Raw genomic sequence first — 21,655 nt, forward strand, 5'->3', positions numbered from 1 at the left:
ATACCTACTAGCTGTGTGACCTTGGGCAAGTCACTTAACCCTAATTTCCTCTGAAAAAAGAAAAACAGTTTTGTACACACAAGTCTTTTTCTTTTGATTTTGTTGGTGGTATAAACCTAGTAGTGGTATCACTAGGTTAAAAGGTATGTATAATTTAATAATTTTTTGGACATAGTTCCAAAGTGCTTTAGAGAATAACCAGTCCAATCCATATTTCCACCTACAACGTATTACTGTACTTGTCTTCCTAAAGCTCCTCCAGTATTTATAATTTTTCTTTTTTTTGGTCATGTTTTCCAATCTGGTAGGTAAGAGATGTTACCTCAGAGTTGTTTGTTTAATTTGCATTTCTCTTAATTATTAGTGATCTAGAGCAATTTTTTTCTTATATCTATTAATAGCTTGTATTTGTTCCGAAAGTTTGCTACTCATATCCTTCAACCATTAATCAATGGGAGAATGGCTCTTATTTTTTTTTTTTTAGCATTTGGGGTAAAGGAACTTTTTCAAGGTGTGACGGCGAGTGTGTGTGTGTGTGTGTGTGTGTGTGTGTGTGTGTGTGTGTGTGAGAAGTAACTGATCCCAGGTCTCCCGACTCTGGGGCCGGAGCTCTTACTGCGCCACCTGGCCGCCCCAAGTGGCTCTTATTCTTAAACATTTGACTGAGTTTCTCATATATCTTAGAAAGAGACTTTTATCAGAGAAACTTGCCACAAAGATTCCTCCCATCTTCTCCATTTTCTTGCTTTTCTTTTCCTTTCAGCTTCACTGGGTTATATGTGTAAGAACTTTAATTTTATGTAATCAGAATCATTTTCCTTATACTTTTTGTGAATCTTTCTACCTATTCTTTAGTGATGAACTCTTTCCCTATCCATAGATCTGATTGCTAATTTCCTACTTGTTCCTCTAGTTTATGATGTTGCCCTTTATGAATAAGTCAGGTGCCTATTTGGAGCTTGTCTTGGTATAAGGTGTGAGATGTTGGTCTATACCTGATTAGTTATTGTCCTTTTTTTGCTTTTTGGAGGGGGCAGTTGGGGTTAAGTTACTTGTCCAAAGTCACACAGTTAGTAAATGTTAAGCATCTGAGGCCGGATTTGAACTCAAGTACTCCTAACTCCAGGTGCCGGTGTAGAAGCTGCCAGATCCTGTGTTATCCTGCTTGTGTTTCAACAATATTCAAATTGTTTCTTCCTGGCTGCTCGTAATATTCTCTCCTTGATCTGGGAATTCTGGAACCTGGCTATAATATTCCTAGGAGTTTTCTTTTTGGGATCTTTTTCAGGAGGTGATCGGTGGATTCTTTCAACCTCTATTTTGCCTTCTGGTTCTAGAACATGAGGGCAATTTTCCTGGAGGATTTCTTGGAAGATGATTTTTAGGTTCTTTCCCTTATCATGGCTCTCAGGTAGGTCAATAATTTTTAAATTATCTCTACTGGATCTATTTTCCAGGTCAGTGTTTTTTCCCATGAGATATTTCACATTACCTTCTATTCTTTCATTTGTTTGGATCTGTTTAACATCATCTTGATTTCTCTTAAAGTCACTAGCTTCCCTTTGCTCCAATCTAAATCCGAGGGAAAGATTCAACTCACTGAGCTTTTGAGATTCTTTTTCCATCCGGCAAATTCGACTTTTCAAGGCATTCCTCTCCTCATTGCCTTTTTGAGCCTCTTTTGCCAATTGAGTTAGTCTGTTTTTAAGGTGTTATTTTCCTCAGTCAGGCTGTTGACTCTCATTTTGTAATTTTCTTGCATTATTCTCATTTCTCTTCCCAATTTTTTCCTCCACTTCTCTTATCTGCTTCTTAAGGTCCTCGATGGCCTGTAACCAGAGTGTATTTTCCTTTGAAGCTTTTGGTGCAGGAGTTCTGACTTCACTGTCTTCCTCCTGTTCCATGCTTTGCTCCTTTTTGTCCCCCAAATAGGAGTCTAATGTTGGAATCTTCTGTTTGTTTTGCTTCCTTTGTCTGGTCATGTCTCCCCTCAGTCACTCGACGCCTGGGCTTTTTGCCACAGTAGGACTCTGCCACCAGACAGGGGAGCTTCTGTCCCAAACGCTGGGCTTTTCTCAGGTGTTGGAGGTATTAGATGGGTGTCCTCTCTGAGGCCTCCACATGCTCTGGCAAGCTGGTCACACACCCCAGGACCTCCACCCTAGACTGCAATCCAGATCCAAGCAGGTTAAAACAAGAGCAATTACCCCTCAGACTGGTTGCTTGGTCCCCCTGCAGTCTGCAGGTCAGGAGCTGAAGCAGCCACATGGCACTGGCTGTGCAGGGCATCTCAGTGGCTTCTCGCTCTAGGGGCAAAAGCTGACACACTCTCGACTACCGGTCCTAAAGTCCACACTGCACTGACCTCTCACTTTGTCCTTAGCGTCTTTGTGTTGATAAATCTGGAAATGGCCACAGCTGCTGCTGATCTGGAGTCCTTCTGGTCGGTGGCTGGTCAGGCCTGCCCTGGGGCTAAAACCTCTGGCTCTTGCGGGCCTGGGCTCAGCTCCCAGAGTGCTGCGCTGGCTGATTCCTGCTGGCCTGCCGGGCTGTCCTCAGTGGGAGGTTAGCTTCTCTGTGTCATTTTGTGGGTTCTTCAGCCCCAAAGTTTGTTCAGAGTCCCCTTTTTATGTGGATTGAGGAAGGTACAAGCTGGAACCGGGCGGAGGTCCTGCTTCTACTCCACCATCTTGATTCTTACTCCCAACCTTTCTATTTCTTATCCAGATCATTACTTTGCAGCATAGCTTGAGATCTGGTAAAAAAAGTAGGCCTACTTCCTTCCCACTTTTTCCCCTTTTAATCCTTTGATATTCTTAATCTTTTTTTTTTTCCAGATGAATTGTTACTATTTTTTCTAATTCTATAAAGAAATTCTTTGGTAGTTTGGTATGGAATTGTATAAATGAATTAATTTATGTAGCATTGACATCTTTGTTATATTGGCTTGGCCTACTGTTGAGGAATTAATATTGTTCCTCTTATTTAGATATGTCTTTATTTGTGGAAAGAATGTTCTATAATTGGTTTCATATGGTCCCTGTGTGTCTTAGTAGGTAGATTCCCAACAATTTCATATTGATTACAGTTATTTCAAATATAATTTCTCTTTTTATCTCTTCTTGTGGGATTCTATTGGTAATATACAGGATTTATGTGAGTTTATTTTATGTTCTGCAGCTCTGCTGAAGTTGTTGAATACTTTAGTCTTTGGTTAATTCTCTAGGGTTCTATAAGTAAATTATCATGTCATTTGCAATAAGTTATCATTTTATTTCCTCTTTTCAAAGCTTATTCCTTCAATGTCAGTTTCTTGTCTTATTGCAATAGACTTTCTAGCCCTTTATAGAATAGTAAGGGTGATAATTTATATACTTGCTTTATATTTGGTCTTAATGGAAAGATCTCTAGTTTAACCATCATTTACAAATAATGCTGGCTCTTGATTTTAGATAGATATTATTTTTCACAAGATGGAAAGACCCATTTATTGCAATGCTTTTTTTTTTTTTTTGCTTTTTGGAGGGGGGAGGGCAGGGCAATTGGGGTTAAGTGACTTGCCCAAGCTCACATGGATAGTTAAGTGTTAAGTGTCTGAGACTGGATTTGAACTCAGGAACTCCTGACTCTAGTGCCGGTTCTCTATTCACTGTGCCACCTAGCTGCCTCTATTGCAATGGTTTCTAAGTTAACCTTATCAAAAGCCTTTTCTGTATTTATTGATATGGTCATACAATTTTTGTTGTTCTTGTTATTAATTTTGTCTATTTTTTCTTTTTAAAATTTTCCTTATATTGAACCAGTCCTGCATTTCTGGTATAAATCCAGCCTATTGATAGAATATAATCTATATGATATGCTGCTGTGTTCTTCTTGCTAATATTTTGTTTACAAATTTTCCTCCAATATTCACTATGGATACTGCCGTATAGTTTTCCTATTCTGACACTCTGATAGAAGAAATCTTGTATGTACTCTATTTAAAGAAAAAATATATATTAGAATTGTTTTTTAAAATATTTCATAGAAATTGTTTACATATCCATGTGGTCCTTTTTTTTTAATTTGGGAGTTTATTGTGGCTTACTCAATTTCTTATTCTAAGATTGTGTTATTCAGTTCTATTGATCCGAGTGTTTTATTTTTTCATAAATATTCATTGAATTCAATTAGATCTTATGTTTACAGAAGACTTAAAATCTTAAAACTGGGCAAACAAATTCCTAATAACTTCTTTCATTCTTTTATTTTTATTATTTATTTATTCTTTTATTCAGTCACTGAATGTATGAATGTACCTTTTTCATTTTTTATATTGGTTATATATATGTATATTTTTTAAAAGCAATTGGGGTTAAGTAACTTGCTCAAGGTTACACGGCCAGGTGTTGCTGGGTGGGTGCTAATTGTCTGAGCCAGGATTCGATCCCCAGGTCATCCCGACACTGGAGCCGGTGCTCTTACTCGCTGTGCTACCTGGCCGCCCCGGTTAAATATTTTTTAATCAAGTGAACTTGATTATTTATAACTATTTATAATAGTTTATTTATCTATTTAAAACCTAGCTCCCAGTTTTATTTATTAATTCAATGCATATTTTGCTTTTAATTTTGTAAATCTCTCCTTTTATCACTGGGATTTCTATTTTGGGGTTTAATTGGGGTTTTTAGTTTGTTCATTTTCTAGGGTTTAAAAAATTATTGCATGCCTATTTCATTAATCTGCTTTTGCTCTTTTATTAATCAAAATGCATAAGAATATAAAATTTCCCCTAAGTACTACTTAGGCTGCATCCCAAAAATTTTGGTATTTTGTCTCGTTGTTGTTTTTCAGTAGTTTCAGTTGTACCCAACTCTTCATGACCAAACTTGGGAGTTTTCTTGACAAAGATACTGGAGTGGTTTGCCATTTCCTTATCCAGCTCATTTTACAGATGAAGAACCTGAGGCAAAAAGAGTGAAGTGACTTGCTCAAGGTCACACAGCTAGTAAGCATCAGATAAATCTTCCTGATTTCAGGTTAGCCGTGGTACAGCTACTTGAACCCATGTTTTGTGATTAAATTTAGTTCTTCTTACTGCAATCATCTTTTTTCATTATACTATGTTGTGGAAATGCTTGTTTTATTTCATAAATTAAAAATAAAACAAATATATTTTTAAAAATGACCTAGCATTTAAATGGTGCTTAAAGGTTTGTAATGTGCTTAACAAATATCTCATTTTATCTTGACAGCAACTCTGGGAAGGAGGTGTAATTACTAGCCCCATTTTACAGATAAGAAAACTGAGACAGAATGTTTAAATGATTTATTGTGACAATCCTACTTATCTGAGAGCAGTAGAAACACACTGAAAGATGTTGAGAAGCACAATGGGGGTAAAAGCATCTTGTAGGAGGCAAATACACGGACACCAACTCAAAGTGTCTACTGATAGCCTGACAGTAAGGGAGGAGCCAGAAAAAAAAAAGCAACAACCATAAATAGTAGACACAAATACTAAGAAATCATAGAAGTCTGTGATCCTTTGCTACAAATATATAATTAATCACTTTGTAGACTTAAATAGTGCTATATTATACTGTATTGTATAGTAATGTATTGTAACCGATGCTAGTAATGACCTCAAATCATCAAGAGCCAGATGAATGACTGATTAAGCTTTGTTTAACAAGGCAAGGAAATGAATACTATATTTCCACATTTTTAAAATATTTATTGTGTGAAACAAACCTAATCTTCATTACACAAGTCATCTCTTCAATATTTAAATAAATTCTGGGTTCTTTGAGTGTTCAATTCTCTAAGCCATATGACCCCAGTTCTTTGATCCACTAATCCTTAGATGTTACGGTTTTAAGTTTCCTTGCCATCCTGGTATTCCTACTTTCAATATACCCCAGCTTGTCAAGATTTTTCCAAAAACATGGCTTCCAGAATCTTTTAAAATTAAATGTTTCAATTGTCAAGCATTTATTTTTAATGTTTTCCAATTCCCTTAAAACAAACAAAAAAAAAAACACCCTTCTGACAAATAAGTATAGTAAAGCAAAACAAATGACCACACTGGCCATGGCTAAAAATGTATCTCTCATTCTGCATTATTAGTTTATCACTTCTCTATCAGGAAGTGGGCAGAATTCCTCATCAATGCTCTTCTGGAATCTAGGTTGATCTTTTTCTCCCCTTCCATATTAAACTGTCTTAATGATCTCAAAATTCTGTGACAAATTTTTGGTCGGGTTGCTTCCATTTAGAATGACTGATTTTAAAAACTAATAACTTAAAACTGCCACAAAAAACAGTCTACAAATATATTCCTTTCCTTTTGAAGCTTTATGATGTACTGCAATCATTAACTAGCCTTTTACTATCAAATTTAAATGGTCAATTGAGAAAAACATTTCAGAGAACATTCTTCCACCACTGATTAAGAGGGGTGGCAGGTGTACAGAATATTCATTTAACCTTCTGGGCAGATTTTGTGATCCTGCCAGCTCCAGCAGCATTCCTGTCAATTGCCTTGATGACACTACCTGCAATGGCCTGCTTATTCATATAACCAACAGCAAAATGATCCTAAAGAGGATAATCAGGGAAGCTTCCCGTACACGTGGGTTTGCCTGGAACCACATCAACCATGGCAGGATCACCAGATTCCAGGAATTTAGGGCCATCCTCTACCTTCTTCCCAGAACAGAAATTTTCTCCTTCAGTCCAGCAAATCTGCAAGAAATGTGAGCGGTGCGACAATCCAATGCAGATACATAGGAAGGACTGATTTGGCCGGCACAGTTCAGGATAATTACCTGTGCCGTGAAGTCAGCTGGTTCCAGGGGAGGTTTTTCTTTCTATTACCAGACACAGTACCATGGTGGACATCTTTGACATTCACTTTGCTGACACTGAAACCAACATTATCCCCAGGCAGAACCTCACTCCAAGTTTCATGGTGCATTTCAACAGACTTTATTTCAGTTGTAACACTGACTAGGGCAAATATGACCACAATGTCTAGTTTTAGAACACCAGTCTCCACATGGCCAACATTTACAGTACCAAGACCACCAATCTTGTACACATCTTGGGGGGGCTTGTCAGTTGGATGAGTTGGTGACAGGATGCAATCCAAAGCTTCAAGCAGTGTAGTTCCATCAGAATTGCCATGAACATATTAAAGCTTAGTTCCAGAATGTTGTCAACATTCCAACTTGAAACTGGCACAAAAGCTACTGTCAGGGTGGTAGCCAATTTTTTAATATAATTGTATTGACTTCCTTGAAAATTTTCTCATATCTCTTCTGGCTGTAGGGGGGGTTCCTTTTTGTTGACACCAATAATCAATTGTTTCACATCTAGTGTGTAGGCCAGAAGGACATGCTCACGGGACTAATCATTTTTGAGATACCAGTTTCAAATTCACCAACATCAGCAGTAACAATCAAAACAGCACAGTCTGCCTGAGATGTGTCTGTAATTATGTTTTTTGTTTTTTGCTTTTTGGAGGGCAATTGGAGTTAAGTGACTTGCCCAAGGTCATACAGCTAGTTTTGTGTTAAGCGTCTGAAGCCGGATTTGAACTCAGGTCCTCCTGACTCCAGAGCCAGTGCTCTATTCACTGTGCCCCCTACCCACCCATGCAATTATGTTTTTTTTTTTTTAAAGCAATTGGGGTTAAGTAACTTGCTCAAGGTTACACAGCCAGTTATTTTTGGGTGTGGTGCTAAGTATCTGAGCCTGGATTCGATCCCCAGGTCATCCCGACACTGGGGCCGGTGCTCTTATTCACTGTGCTACTTGGCCGCCCCTGTAATTATGTTCTTGATAAGGTCTCTTGTGATTGAGCATCAATAATAGAGGCAGATAGTATGCTTCATCATTAGTCCTTTGGGATCTTCTTGGATTGTTGTATTGCTGAGAAGAGCTAAGTCATTCATAGTTCTTCATCGAACAATATTGCTGTCACTGCATAGAAAGTTCTTCTGGTTCTGTTCACTTCACTATGCATCAATTCATGTAAGTCTTCCCAGGTTTTTCTGAAATCATCCTGTTTATTATTTCTTATAGCACAATAATATTCCATTACAATAATACAACAGCTTCTTTAGCCATTTCCTAATTGATAGGCATCCCTTTGATTTCCAATTCTTAGCTACCACAAAAATAGTTACTATAAATATTTTTGTACAAATAGGTCCTTTTCCCCTTTTCTGGATGTCTTTGGGAAACAGACCTAGCAGTGGTATTATTGGATCAAAGGGTATACAGTTTTACAGCTCTTTGAGCATAGTTTCAAATTACTCTCCAGAATGGCTGGATCAGTTCACAACTCCACCAACCATGCAATATATTAATTATTTATTATGTGCAGAGCAATGTGCCAAGCTCTGGGGAAGATACTAAGTTTAGGTTGATAATATTTTGTTATGGAAATTTAGTCTTTCTCAAGTCACTCTAGTGTAAGCCCCTCAGTTTACAGATGAGACAACAATACCCTAGAGAGTTTAAATTACTTCCTGCCTTCCTTCCCTCCCTCCCCACACATACACTATGGAACTCCACCTGGGAGATGAGAAAAATCTTCTTTTCCATACTTCTCCATACTCTTTTCTTCCCTATGGCTGACCAATTTTTCCCTCCTACTTATCTAACTTTTGTAATTAAGAATTATAGTCTACCTATGGAAAGCCTTTTTCTCCTAATATTCATTTTTATTGTCATTCAACTCAACCCTACTTCTCTAGTCTCTATGCCCCTTCTGCTTACTCTTTCCTTCTACTCTTGAATACCGACTTGATGTTAACAAATGGTCACCCTAGATTTTTTCCTTTCACAGTCCTAGAAACCTGGCTTTCACCTGAAGGTAATTCATTTCTTGCCACCTTCTCCAAAGCTGACTATTCCTTGCCTTATATGCCCCAAAATATATAGGATCAAGGAGGACCAATCAGCATATTCTTTGTTTTCCCTGGCTACAAGGCCCTCTCTCTATAACCACTATGCCACTAACACTCAACACCTTTTCTTCCTTTTGTTTGTCTTTTTGGCAATCTATCACTAACCTGTCCCTTCTACCTCTCCCTCCTGAAAACAAGTAACAAATCTTGTTTTTTCCCTTGTGTTTGTTTCACTTGACCATGCTTATCTGTTGGAGAAGGTCTTTTGTTTTGTTTTGTTTTGTTTTTTAAAGGGAAGTGAGGATTAAAAATAAATGCTTGATAATTTAAACAATTACATCTTTCAAAGTCCATCTGTTAAATATCTATTTATACCACAAATAAAGTAAAAAAAAATGCAGCATGATAGTTTAGAGTTAGTTTTTATGGAATAACTTTTATGTATTACTTAATACTGGAAAAGATTTATTGAGTGAGATTGCAGACTCTCAACCCAGGAAGCCTTTTAGTTTTACCTATAAAGCAAGGAATATGAACTAAATAACCTTGTAATTGTCTTCTAAGCCAAAATATTGTGATATAGACAATATTAATAAGACAATAAAATATCAACTTACCAACACAATCACAGCATTCATCCCAAAGAGTGCCCAGACAAAGCATACATTCCTTACAACATGAACAATTTCCTTCACCAGGTCGACACTGACAAAGCTCCTGGTAAATAGAACACAAAAGTTAGATTTTTTTTGAATGTTTAATACATAAATTACTATATCTTGAACAGTCATCTATTAACTGTCCTAAATAAATCTTTCTTGATATTCTTTGAAAGAGGAAATAGAGTGTTATTTAATTTCATTAGGTATACAGAGAAATGTAAGTATTTCCAATGCTAAGTTTAAATTTAGTTAGTCTAAAAAAAATCTCTTTTCTCGACATCAAATTCACTTGAGGAGATTAAAATATTTGCATCTGGACTAAAGAATCTTAAGAAGATTTTTTTCCCCCATGTTATATTTCTACTATGAAAAACAGGATTTCATTATCTTACCCAATCCAAAATAATAATGATAGCATAAAACCAAAACAGAGTCTTCAATTTCCAAAAACCAGGAATTTGTTTAAAGTTCTACCTTATACCCATCAGATAAGTAAAACTAGCAAAAAGGAAAATGACTTATATTGGAGGAGTTATAGGAAAACAAGCACATCCTTGGTGGAGCTGTGAAATAGTCCATTCATTCTGGAAAGTATTTTGGAACTATGCCCAAAACTTACTAAACAGTAAGTCAACAAGCATTTATTAAGCACCATGTGGATACTATGTACCAAGCACTGTGCAAAGCACTATAAATATGAAGAAAGTCAAAACATATTCTCTGTTCCCAAGGAGCTCACAGACTAATGGGTGAGACTATGTGCAAAGAACTATATACAAACAAGATATCTAGTCATGATAAATTAGTGATAATTAATAGAGAGAAGGCACTAGCACAAAGAAAGACAGGGAAAGTTGTTTTGTTTTTGTTTTTGTTTTTTTGTAGAAAACAGGATTTGGGGTGGAACTTGAAGGAAGCCAGGGAGACCAAGAAGTGGAGGGTGAGGTGAGACAGAATTCTCAGTATAGGGAACAACCAGTGAAAATGCAGTCAGGTGATACTTTAAATATCAAAGAGATGATCTGATCCTGGAAGTGAAAAGGAGCTACTAGAGTTTATTGAATGGGACAGACAGGAGGAGGTGATATGGTCAGACCTAAACTTTAAGAAGATCAATTTGACAACTGAGTACAGGACGTAGTGGAATAGGGGAGAGAATTGGTGCAAGGAGATCAATTAGAAGGGTACTGCAATAGTCTAGGCATGAGGTGAGGAGGTCTGTGTGCAGCAAGGTAGTGGAAATACCAGAGGAGACACCTTAGAATTTAAGAACTGACAAGACTTGGCAAGATTGGATATGGAGCATGGGAGTAAAAAGTTCAAGAGGGTATCTAGGTTGGGAGCCCAGATAACTGGGAAGAAATTAAGTAACACTCTATTTCCTCTTTCAAACATTAATAGAGAAGTTCAGGGCGGCTAGGTGGCACAGTGAGCAAAGCGCCAGCCCCAGAGTCAGGAGGACCTGAATTCAGATTTGGCTTCAGACACTTAACACAAAAAAACTAGCCATGTAACCTTGGGCAAGTTACTTAACCCCAAATGCCCTCCAAAAGGCAAATTATATATATATATATAAATATATATATATAAGCTCAGAAGAGTGGAAAGCTTGAGAGGGAAGACAAAGAGTTTAGTTTGAACATTCTGAGTTTAAGATGTCTATTGGACACTGAGTTCATTATGTTCAAATAGGCAGCTAGAAATGCAAGGCTGGAGGTTGAGAGAAATTAGGGATGAACATATAAATCTGAGAATCATTATACAGATAACTGAATCCAAGGGAGCTGATGACATTACCAAATGAAATAGTATAGAAAATAAAGAGAAAAGGGTTCAGAACAGAGTTTTAGGGGGACAGCAATGGTGAGCAGGCATAAACTGGATGAAGATTCAGGGAAGACTGGGGAGTGGTCAGAAAAGCAGAACCACAAGAGAGTAGTATCACAAAAACCTAGAGAGAAGCAAACATCAAGCAGAACAGGGTGGGTGAATGACAGAATCAAAAGTTGCAGAGAGGTCAAGAAGGATAAAGATTGAGAAAAGGTCATGTGAATTTCACAATTCAAAGATCAACAGTAACTTCAGAGAGAATAATTTCATTTGAATGATGGGGTCAGAAACGAGACCGATTAAGAAGTCAAGGGGAAAGAAGCGGAGGCATTGATTGTATATAGCCTTTTCAAGGAATTTAGTCAAACAAGTGAGATGAGATATGCACTGAGTTTAAGAAGATAGTAGGAGTGGGAAAAGAAAAAAAATTTAAGAGAAAAGCAAGTTTATTACCTATGGAGCAGATATTGCAAAGCGCACAATAGAAGGGCTGGGTAGCATATTCCCCTCTGACAAAGCAATACTACGACTAGACCTATAACCAAAAGATAAATGAAAAAAGAAAAGAACCCTTACGTCCAAAAATATTTACAGAAGCTCTTTTTGTAGTAACAAAGAACTGGAGAATAAGGGGATGACCATCAATTGGGGAAATGGTTGAACAAGTTACAGTATAAGTGTAAAAAATAATGTGTACATTAGATATGACAAAAGAAACCATTTCAGAGAAATCTGGGAAGACTTATATGGACTGATGCAATATGAAGTGAACCAAAATAACAATTTATATAACATTAAAACAACTTTTAAAAAAATTAATAAGCACTTATCTTCTCTCCTTTCCAGTTCTCAACAGACAGAAAATCATAAAATGTATAATCAAGCAAAACAAATTCTCATATTGACTGTGTTAAAACATGTACCATTCCGCATATTTATCAGTCTTATCACTTTATGTCAGGAAGAAAAGTACCTTCACCACAGATCCCCTGGAATCATGGTTGATCATTCTGTTAGTCATTGTTCCTATCTCTCAAAATTGTTCATTTTTATAATGCTATTACATTATAATTTGTTCTCTTAGTTTTACTCACATCATCTTGTATCAATTCATATATGTATATATAGGTTTTTCTTGAAACTGTCCCCCTCATTATTTCTTATGCCACAAGAGTATTTGATTACATTCACATACCATAATTTGTTCAGCCATTTCCTTAAAGAAGAGTACCTCCTTAGTTTTCAACTACTTGTTTCCAAAGGTGAGAATTGCTATAAATGTTTATACACATATATAACCTTTTCCTCTTTTATCTTTTGGGGGCATAGTTCTAGCAGTGGTGTCACTGGGTCAAAGATACATGCACAATTTAGTAACTTTTGGTGCATGGTTCTAAATTGCTTTCCAAGAATCAAATTCACAGTTCCTCCAATAGTGAATCAGCATAGCTATATTGTAAAGACGAACATCTGTGTTCAATGCCACGACCAACCACAATTCCAGAATAATCATGATGAAGCATGCTACACACTACTCAACAGAAAAATTATCAACTCAAGATGTACAATAAGATATATTTTTACACATGGGTAATGTAAGATTTTGTTTTGCCTGATTATTCATATTAGTTCCAAAGGTTTTATTTCTCTTTTCTGGAAGCGAGAAAAGTAAGCAGAAAAGAATATAAATGTTTATTTTTTTTAATTAAAAGAAGAAAACTAATAGTTCAGAAGTAAGACAAAACATAAGGCTAAAATTCTATTGAGCTTTCATCATTTTAAAAGGGATATATATTTCATATAAAGAGATATACACGTTTTATATTTGAAAAGCAAAATGCTAATCTTCCACATTTTGATAGAAGTAATTCTCTTATGATCTAATGTTTTAAATTAATCCCTCACCATCTTCCTTAAATCTCCTGAGTTATACAACTTTTAAGTATTCATAGACATGCTGTTGCCAAAATATTTCATCAAACCTATTTTATTAAGTAGGCCACAGCATACAAGCATATTTAACCTTACTGTTTTATTCTATGAAAACTCCACAGAGTTAAAAAGAATATTTTAAGGGGAGGCCAGGTGGCTCAGCGAGTAAGAGCATGGGCTCCAGTGTCGGGATGACCTGGGGATCAAATCTGGGCTCAGATACTTAGCACCACACCCAGAAATAACTGGCCATGTAACCTTGAGAAAGTTACTTAACCCCGATTGCTTAAAAAAAAAATATTTTAAAATCTTCTGTTTTAAGTATTAACAAAAATATAACTTTCTGCCATCAAAAACAAATTTTCATATTTTAACTTAAAGATACAAAAATGTGCACTTTCTAATTTATATGTTTGTATTTTAGTTGAGAGACAGCTCAACTATACAGTCGCTAGAGAGCAAGCCTTAGAACCAGGAAGACTGATTTGAAGACTCAACTCTTGATATATACTGTGTAATGTCATTTAACTTCTCAGTATCCTACAAAACTCTAAGACTTTGCATTGATGAAGGGGGCTTAAATATCAATGATAATGATAACAAAAATCTAATCCCTACTGCTAATTATCTCCTCCTCCCTATCCCCCAATTAACTGGGGGGGGGGAGTAGGGAATCATTGCAGTAAGTTTCTCTAATAAAGTTCTGATATTTAAGACATATAATGAACAGATTCAAATATTGAAGAATGACTGTCATTTTCCAATGTGTGGTTGAGGTTTGATCCTTTGTTCTCAAAGACCATGACACCAGGGAGATGATGACATAACTTACACAATTGCAAGTTTGAGTGCAGGAGGTATGTGCAAAGTCACCAGCCTCACTTTATCCTCTTAGAACCATCTGGGTCCTGTGACAATTGATCAGGATAACTGGAGATGGCCCGGGATGCAGTAGGGGACCTTGGCACTTTTTAAGCTAAGGTCTTTTCAGGTTCTCATTTTGAGTGAGGCAGCCCCCATTTAGTGAATAGGCCTCTTTAAGAAGTGAGTAAAGGGGCGGGGGGGGGAAAGAAGACCCACAGGGTTGCTGGTCAAAAGAGAAATAGTTACTATTTACATTGACTCTGTGCTAGGCCATTTTCCAATAGATAAAATGGCCACAGCATTAAATGGGCAATTTTTCCTTTTGAAACTGAGTCTTCTTATCTTTTTTATCTGTTTTCCATATCCTATTATTTGTCTGCAGTCTAAGCTTTACCGCTACTGCTGTTGCTAGCTTCTGAACTTCTTCCTTTCTCAGCCTCTTTACCCCAGAATGCCATCCCTATGCACAGATCCTCTTCTTACTCTTCCCTGGACCTGTGACCCAGAACATGGCAGTGAGCAACAAATGTGCCAATTGGCACCTGTCCCTGTCATGGTAGTCCAGTACAGGTCTGATGGAACCTTGCACGGGGCTGAGATTTCCTCTTGCACTGGTGCACAGCCTCTCCCTGGGCTCTAAAGTGCTTTGCATACCATATTCCCCGTTCCCAGTGTCTACAGACCTCCTTGTTTCCCCATGGTGACCTGGGTTGGATAAATGACTCCCTGTGACCTTATTTGGATTTCCCTATTAGGTTTGGGTCTGGTGCATTTTCTAGACCTGTTTGTAGGAGCTTGTGGAGGGGAATCCATTACAATGCTTTCTATCACTCTGCCACCCTGAAAGTTGCAAAGTACAGAGGCCACAGAAGGCAGGATTCTAATGCTGATTAGTACACGTTGGTCACCATACAATAGAGCTAGATTTAGTTTGAACACTGTATTAGTTTAGGTCATTGCAAATCATAATTACAAAGTTCAATTTCAGCTTCCCCAGGAGCAGGGGTTACAGATGTGCACTACTGGACCTGGTCTAAGTAATTCATCAAGTAAAAATCCAAGGGACAATAGTCTATGAAAAAATACTAAAATAACTAAAGTGGAAAAAATAAAAATGAACAAAATGCTGATTGGCATCAGATTGGCAAAAAGTAAAAATGCAATTGTTGGAGAGGTTTCAAGAATACAGAACCTGTAAATTGGTTTAGCCATTCTGAAAACAACTTGCACCTATGTCCCCAAAAACATAAAATTGTGAATTTTCTCTTTTAACTGAGTGATATCATTCCTAGGCTTATATCCTGAAGAAATGAAAGAAAGAGAAAAATGAGATGCTTCATAGACATTCAATTTGAAATGTCCAATGGGCAAGTAGATACTGTCACTACCTTTTGCTTTTGAACAAGTTTCTTTCTTTCCCTGGCCCACTGTGGAAGAATGCTGTGTTCCACAAACCTACTGTTCTACAATGGGGTTTTCACAGGAGTTTGACTCACGACATGAAAGGCAAAACGGGGGGGGGGGGGGAGAAACCTCATTCTCATGTGTACTTCTTTTCATTCTTATTTAGAACCTGAAGGAAAAGGAAAAGTCTGATATAGGTGCTGAATGTAGGTATCTATAAAAAGAGTTAGATTTATTTATATTTTGAAGGAAATCCAGACACACAATTTTATGCGTTTTCTCTCAGTAACTTGGGGGTGGAAGTATGGTTGAGGGATAATGCAGGAGTAGAGACAATTTTGAGAACAGTGTCCTCAAACTTAGGGTTAGGACTGAGGGATCAAAAGTAAGTTGTACTGGCGGAATGAACTGGGGAGAACCCGGAGAAGAGAAAACTTGGTGAGGGGGGACAGTAGCAGGGAAAGTGGTATGAAAAATGGAAAAAATAGACAGGTGCTAAGTATATGAAAGGCTGTCATATAGGAAAGGGTTTAGATTTGTTTTGCTTGGCCCCAAAAGGCAGAAATTAGGTATATGGTATACAAGTTGTAAAGAAGTAAATTTAGGCCAGATGTCAGGAAAACCTTGCTAACAATTACAGTTATCCTTAAGTGAAATAGGCCATGAGACATAGTGGATTATTGGAAGTCTTCAAACAAAGGCTGGACTGCCATTTCCCAATTATATAAAAGAGCAAATTCATGCTTAGGTAAAGATTAAACTAGGAAGCTTCTTTCAGGTCCTTTACAAATTTGAAATTCCATGATTCTAACCCTGGTGGTGATGGCAAAGGGAAGAGTGGCTATATGGGTTTATAATTTCCCTTCACCATTTTGTAGGAGAAATAGCATTGCATTTATAGACTCGGAAGCCTTGGGTTCAAATCCCAGTGTGGCTACTTATTATGTACATTTAGCAGACACTTAACTTTTCTGGGTATCAGTATCTTTATTAATAAAATGAGGAGAATGAACAAAGGCAGCTAAGTGGAGTAGTAGATAGAGTGCTGAACCTGGAATCAGGAGTATTTAAGTTCAAATTCAGCCTCAGATATCCTGGTCAAGTCACTTAACCTCTATCTGCCTCAATTTCCTAATATGTAAAATGGGCATGATAATATCTACCTCCCAGGTTTATTTTGAGTATCAAATGAGGTAATATTTATAAAACACTTTGTAAACCTTAATGGAAGCTAGTATTATTAGTTATTAGATAATCTCTACAATCAGGTACAGCTCTAAATCTATGAAGTTCTAACCAATGAAGTTAAGGGCTTGAATAGTCTTGGTAAAGTTAGTTCTAATAGATCTCTGGGTGATTATTGAAAGGAAAAATAAAGGAAGATACATACCCCTCACCAATATAAAGCCTCTTTACAAAAACTGACCATATTTTAGAGCACAAAAACCTCACAAAGTAGAAATACCAAACACATCCTTCACTGACTACAATGTAATTTTAAAAACATTACATTAAATAAAGAGAATTTGGAAAGATTAGAGACTAAATAATTTAACCCTAAAAGAATTAATGGCTTAGAGAACAAATCATAGAAACAATAGATAATTTCATCAAAAAATATGATGAGACAACATACACTAAAAATATGTAATGCAGTCAAAGTAATCCTCAAGGGAAATTTTCTATCTCTGAATTGTTATAATGAATGAGAAAGAACTGATCAATAAACTGGACATACAATCAAATCTTATGGCCATTCTAATTAGCTCTGTCATCTCAGGGGTAAGGTAAGAAGCAGGAACAGTAGGAGACAGGGGGTGAGGGAATAATCAGTAAATGGAAATACAGAAAGTAGGGAAGGAAATTCCAAGTGGAAGACAGAGTTAAGAAGAATTTCCATGACTCCAGAGCAGGAGTTAACTTCTTTTGTGTCATAGAGCCTTGTCGCAGTCTAGTAAAGCCTGTTGACATTTTCTGAAAATAACATGGCCTTCACACCCAACCATGGGTAGTTGAACTTTTTGCTTTATCTTTCTAGGAACCAGGCTTCTACAGTACTTCCATTTCCTGCAGTCTCATAGACCTCTCTCTCTCCACTCTTCTCCCTTTTCCACACCCCTTTTTACATATTAGCTTTCTCCATTATAATGAAAGCTCCTAACAAAGGGAGAAGGAATTGGAAGATAAAACAGGCTCTTGTTAAGAGGATAAAAAATTAAATAAAAAAACAAGAGGCTCCCAAGAAAGCCATATTCTTTTTTTTTTTTTTTTGTTACATGTCTGAGGGCGGATTTGAACTCAGGTCCTCCTGACTCCAGGGCTGGTGCTCTATTCATTGCGCCACCTAGCTGCCCCCTGAAAGCCATATTCTAAATGATAAGCTCTGGGGAGCGAGCCAAGATGGCAGAGTATAAGCAGGAACTTGCTTGAGTTCTTCCCCGCCAAACACCTCCAAATACCTGAAAAAAATTACTCCAAACAAATGCCAGAGCTACAGAACCCAAAAAATGAGAGTGAAACACATCTCCAGCTAAAGACAGTCTGGTAGGCCAACAGGAAGGGTCTACTGCACTGGGCTGGGAGCGGAGTGCAGTCCCTCTTGGGCTGTGCCAGCATAGACCAGGCCAGAGCAGGGGACTAAATCACTGGCAACTATGGTGGTTTCCAGACTTCTCAAACCTCAAATGCCAAAACTCTGTTGGACCTGGGTGAGAGAAGAGTATGGTCCAGCCCTGAGGCAGTGAAGGTGGCAGAAGCTACAGCAGTGGCAGCAACAGCAGTTGCTTTGGAGTTCCTGGCCCACAGATGGTGGGGGAATCAAGCAGAGGATGATTTCAGGTATTCTTTTCTGGCGATGAAGCAAGATTCTCTTGTTTTACCCTGCTTGGATCTGGTCTTGGGTGGTAGTCCTATAGTGAGGAAGAATGCTGGCATGGCAGATCTTGTGGTGCCTGTGGAGAGAGAGTCCTTCTAACAGTTCAATGAGAGAAAAGAATGCTTGTGGTCACTCAAAGACCAGAACACAGGTCAGGAGAGGAGTAAATACCTCTCCTTTGATCATATCACCTTAGAAGAACTAAAAATTTACAGGTGCCCAAGCTCTGACAATAGCTGGACAAAACCCCATAAACTTCAGACAAAGCACTTTCCACTCTGGAAGCAGAGTCCTACCTTGGCAAAGAGCTCAAAAGTCAAGTAACCAGGTGGGAAAATGAGCAAATAGAGGAAAAAAATCAGACTACTGAATTCTTCTTTGGTGACAAAGAAGATCAAAGCATACAACCAGAAGAAGGCAACAAAGTCCAAACTCCTGCATCAAAAGCCTCCAAGCAAAATATGAATTGGTTGCAGGTAATGGAGGAGCTCAAAAAGGATTTTGAAAATCAAGTAAGAGACATAGAGGAAAAATTGGGAAGAGAAATAAGAGTGATGCAAGGGAATAATGAAAAATGAGTCAAGAGCTTGCTAAAGGAGACCCAACAAAATACTGAAGAAAATAACACCTTAAAAAATAAGACTAACTCAAATGGCAAAAAAGATCCAAAGAGCCAATGAGGAAAAGAATACCTTAAAAAGCAGAATTGGTCAAATGGAAAAGGAGGTCCAAAAGTTCACTGTAGTAAGCCAAAATATTTGATTCTTGGGGGTGAGTTCCTATGCAGATGTCCTTGATGATTGCGGCTTTGGGTTCCTGCCTTGAAGTATGCTCTCAAAAGCATCCTTTGTTATGTGACTGCATAAGATAGGAGTTAACTGACCTTTCCTAAGACTTTTTGGCACATAGATAACATGGCCTTATCCAATTCTGAGCTACTTCCAGGATATGGCTGATTAAGTTAATGATAAGAATTCTCCAGGATATGACAGACTATGCTATTAATAAGAGCACTTGAATATTTGTCTGCTTGATCTTTAAAAACCTTGTTCAAAGAATCATTAAATAGAGTTAATGGTTTTTCCTTGAACTATCCACATGGTCTGGTCATTTCTTATTCACATCTCTGATCATGCTTAGTGCCGGAGACTGAGCAGCCCATGACAAATGGAGCCACGCGGGGCACACAGGAACCTAAAAAGAAGTTCCATAGCGGAGATGGCCCTTACAAGCAGAAGGAGCTCCAAAAAATCACAAGTCACAGGTGTAAGGGAACTTTTTTCTATCAATTCTTAGTCATTCTATTCCACCAGGTTGATACAGAAATTTTCAAGTTTTCTATCACCATGGGTCAAATGCATGGGCTTCAAAGATGAGAAACAATATTTTCAAGTATTAAAAAAAGTAGTCAGGGGCAGCCAGGTGGCTCAGCAAGTAAGAGCACCGGCTCCAGTGTCGGGATGACCTGGATCAAATCTGGGCTCAGATACTCAGCACCACACTCAGAAATAACTGGCCATGTAACCCTGAGCAAGTTACTTAACCTCGATTGCTTTAAAAAAAAAAAAAACTTGGGGCGGCCAGGTAGCACAGCGAGTAAGAGCACTGGCTCTAGTGTCAGGATGACCTGGAGATCGAATCCTGGGCTCAGACACTTAGCACCCACCCAGAAACACCTGGCCATGTAACCTTGAGCAAGTTACTTAACCCCAATTGCTTAGGGGCAGCCAGGTGGCTCAGTGAGTAAGAGCACCAGCTCCAGTGTCGGGATGACCTGGATCAAATCTGGGCTCAATACTCAGCACCACACCCAGAAATAACTGGCCGTGTAACTTTGAGCAAGTTACTTAACCTCGATTGCTTAAAAAAAAAAGTAGTCAAAGAGAGAGGGTTTGTTATTATGAAGGAACAGTTAAGAAGAATTTTATTTAGTGTGTTTGGAACATTGTTTGCCCTGGGTTTCCAAAGGTTGGTACAATAGAATGGGAAACAGAGGGAAAACAAATGACTGAGAAACTGGTAGAGGAAGGAACCCAGCATTTCCCCATTTCTGCCTTTTTTCTATGGAATATATTAAAGATATGTTTTACATTAGAAATGCAGTGCCAAAGGTGGCACAATTAGGTGTAATTCAGCTGTCATTATACAGTATTTATAGCAAGTCAAAAAATGTACAAAAAATATCAGGATAAAAATTAGAAAAAACAAATTATTTGCATGAAATATGTGAACAGAACTTTTAAGTGTTAAAAAACAATATTAATAAAAATAATAAAAAGCAAAAAAGGAATTTTTTTCCTCAGATCAAAGAGGCAGACTAACCAGCAATTAACCATTTTCCTGCCTCATCTAAAAGAGAAAAGTTTTGTGTATCAGGATGCGACCGAAGGTTAATTTCATTAGGCACTAAGGCAAATTTGGAACATAGAAAGAACTGAAAAACTTTATGGGTAAGAGCTTTTAACTCTAGTACAGGACAGGGATTGGAGCCACTGGACTTTGCCCAGCTTCTACATACTGTACCTGGACATTAAAAGCCTTTTGCTTTCTAAGAAAATTTTATTTTAGGAATCACTGAAGTTCACAGTACAGGTTAAATTAGCTGGAACACATTTTTTTAAAGCAATTGGGGTTAAGTAACTTGCCAGTTTACGCAGCCAGTTACTTCTGGGTGTGGTGCTGAGTATCTGAGCCCGGATTCGATCCCCAGGTCATCCCGACACTGGAGCCGGTGTAGAATACATTTTTTAAAAGTCTCTCATCACTAAAGAGAGAGTACTGGAAGATAATTATGGTGTTTAATAATAATTTAATAAAGGAAACTAATTAATAATTCAATAAAGGAAAGATGCATAACAAGTTACAGCAAAGGCTCCACTAACAACAGCTCTGGGGGCATATATGCCACCCCACATTTATTAGGCAACTTGAATTCATCATTCAGACTTTGCAACTATCAATAATTTTTGCATGTGAGGATTTGAAAATTCAACTAATATTATAAAAGGAAAAAATTTGTGAAGAAACAGTTATGTTACTTTATCAGTTCTGCTAAACTCTGTCTTAAAATATTTATATGTTCAATATGGAAAACCAGGTATTTACAACTTTACCTGTAGTCACAAAAGGAGTGAGGACCTGGCTGATAAAAGTTCTGAGCCCCTGCTACTGAAAAAGAAACCAATAGTTGT

The 21,655-nt window shown here is 37.6% G+C and overlaps 1 protein-coding gene across 2 annotated transcripts in view; it reads right to left on the reverse strand.

Moving 5' to 3' along the window:
- Positions 1-21,655, reverse strand: part of TWSG1 (twisted gastrulation BMP signaling modulator 1) — a 152,076-nt gene that overhangs the window by 110,055 nt on the left and 20,366 nt on the right. For both annotated transcript variants that reach the window (XM_069099652.1, XM_069099651.1), the window contains exon 2: positions 9,515-9,614. In XM_069099652.1, coding sequence (XP_068955753.1) covers positions 9,515-9,614 — 100 coding nt within the window. The remainder of the gene's footprint in view (positions 1-9,514; positions 9,615-21,655) is intronic.

The sequence above is a fragment of the Petaurus breviceps genome, unplaced genomic scaffold (assembly GCF_028583685.1).
Source record: "Petaurus breviceps papuanus isolate PSGF00001 unplaced genomic scaffold, PetGlider_PUasm1.0 38, whole genome shotgun sequence".
In the NCBI taxonomy this organism is placed as follows: domain Eukaryota; kingdom Metazoa; phylum Chordata; class Mammalia; order Diprotodontia; family Petauridae; genus Petaurus; species Petaurus breviceps.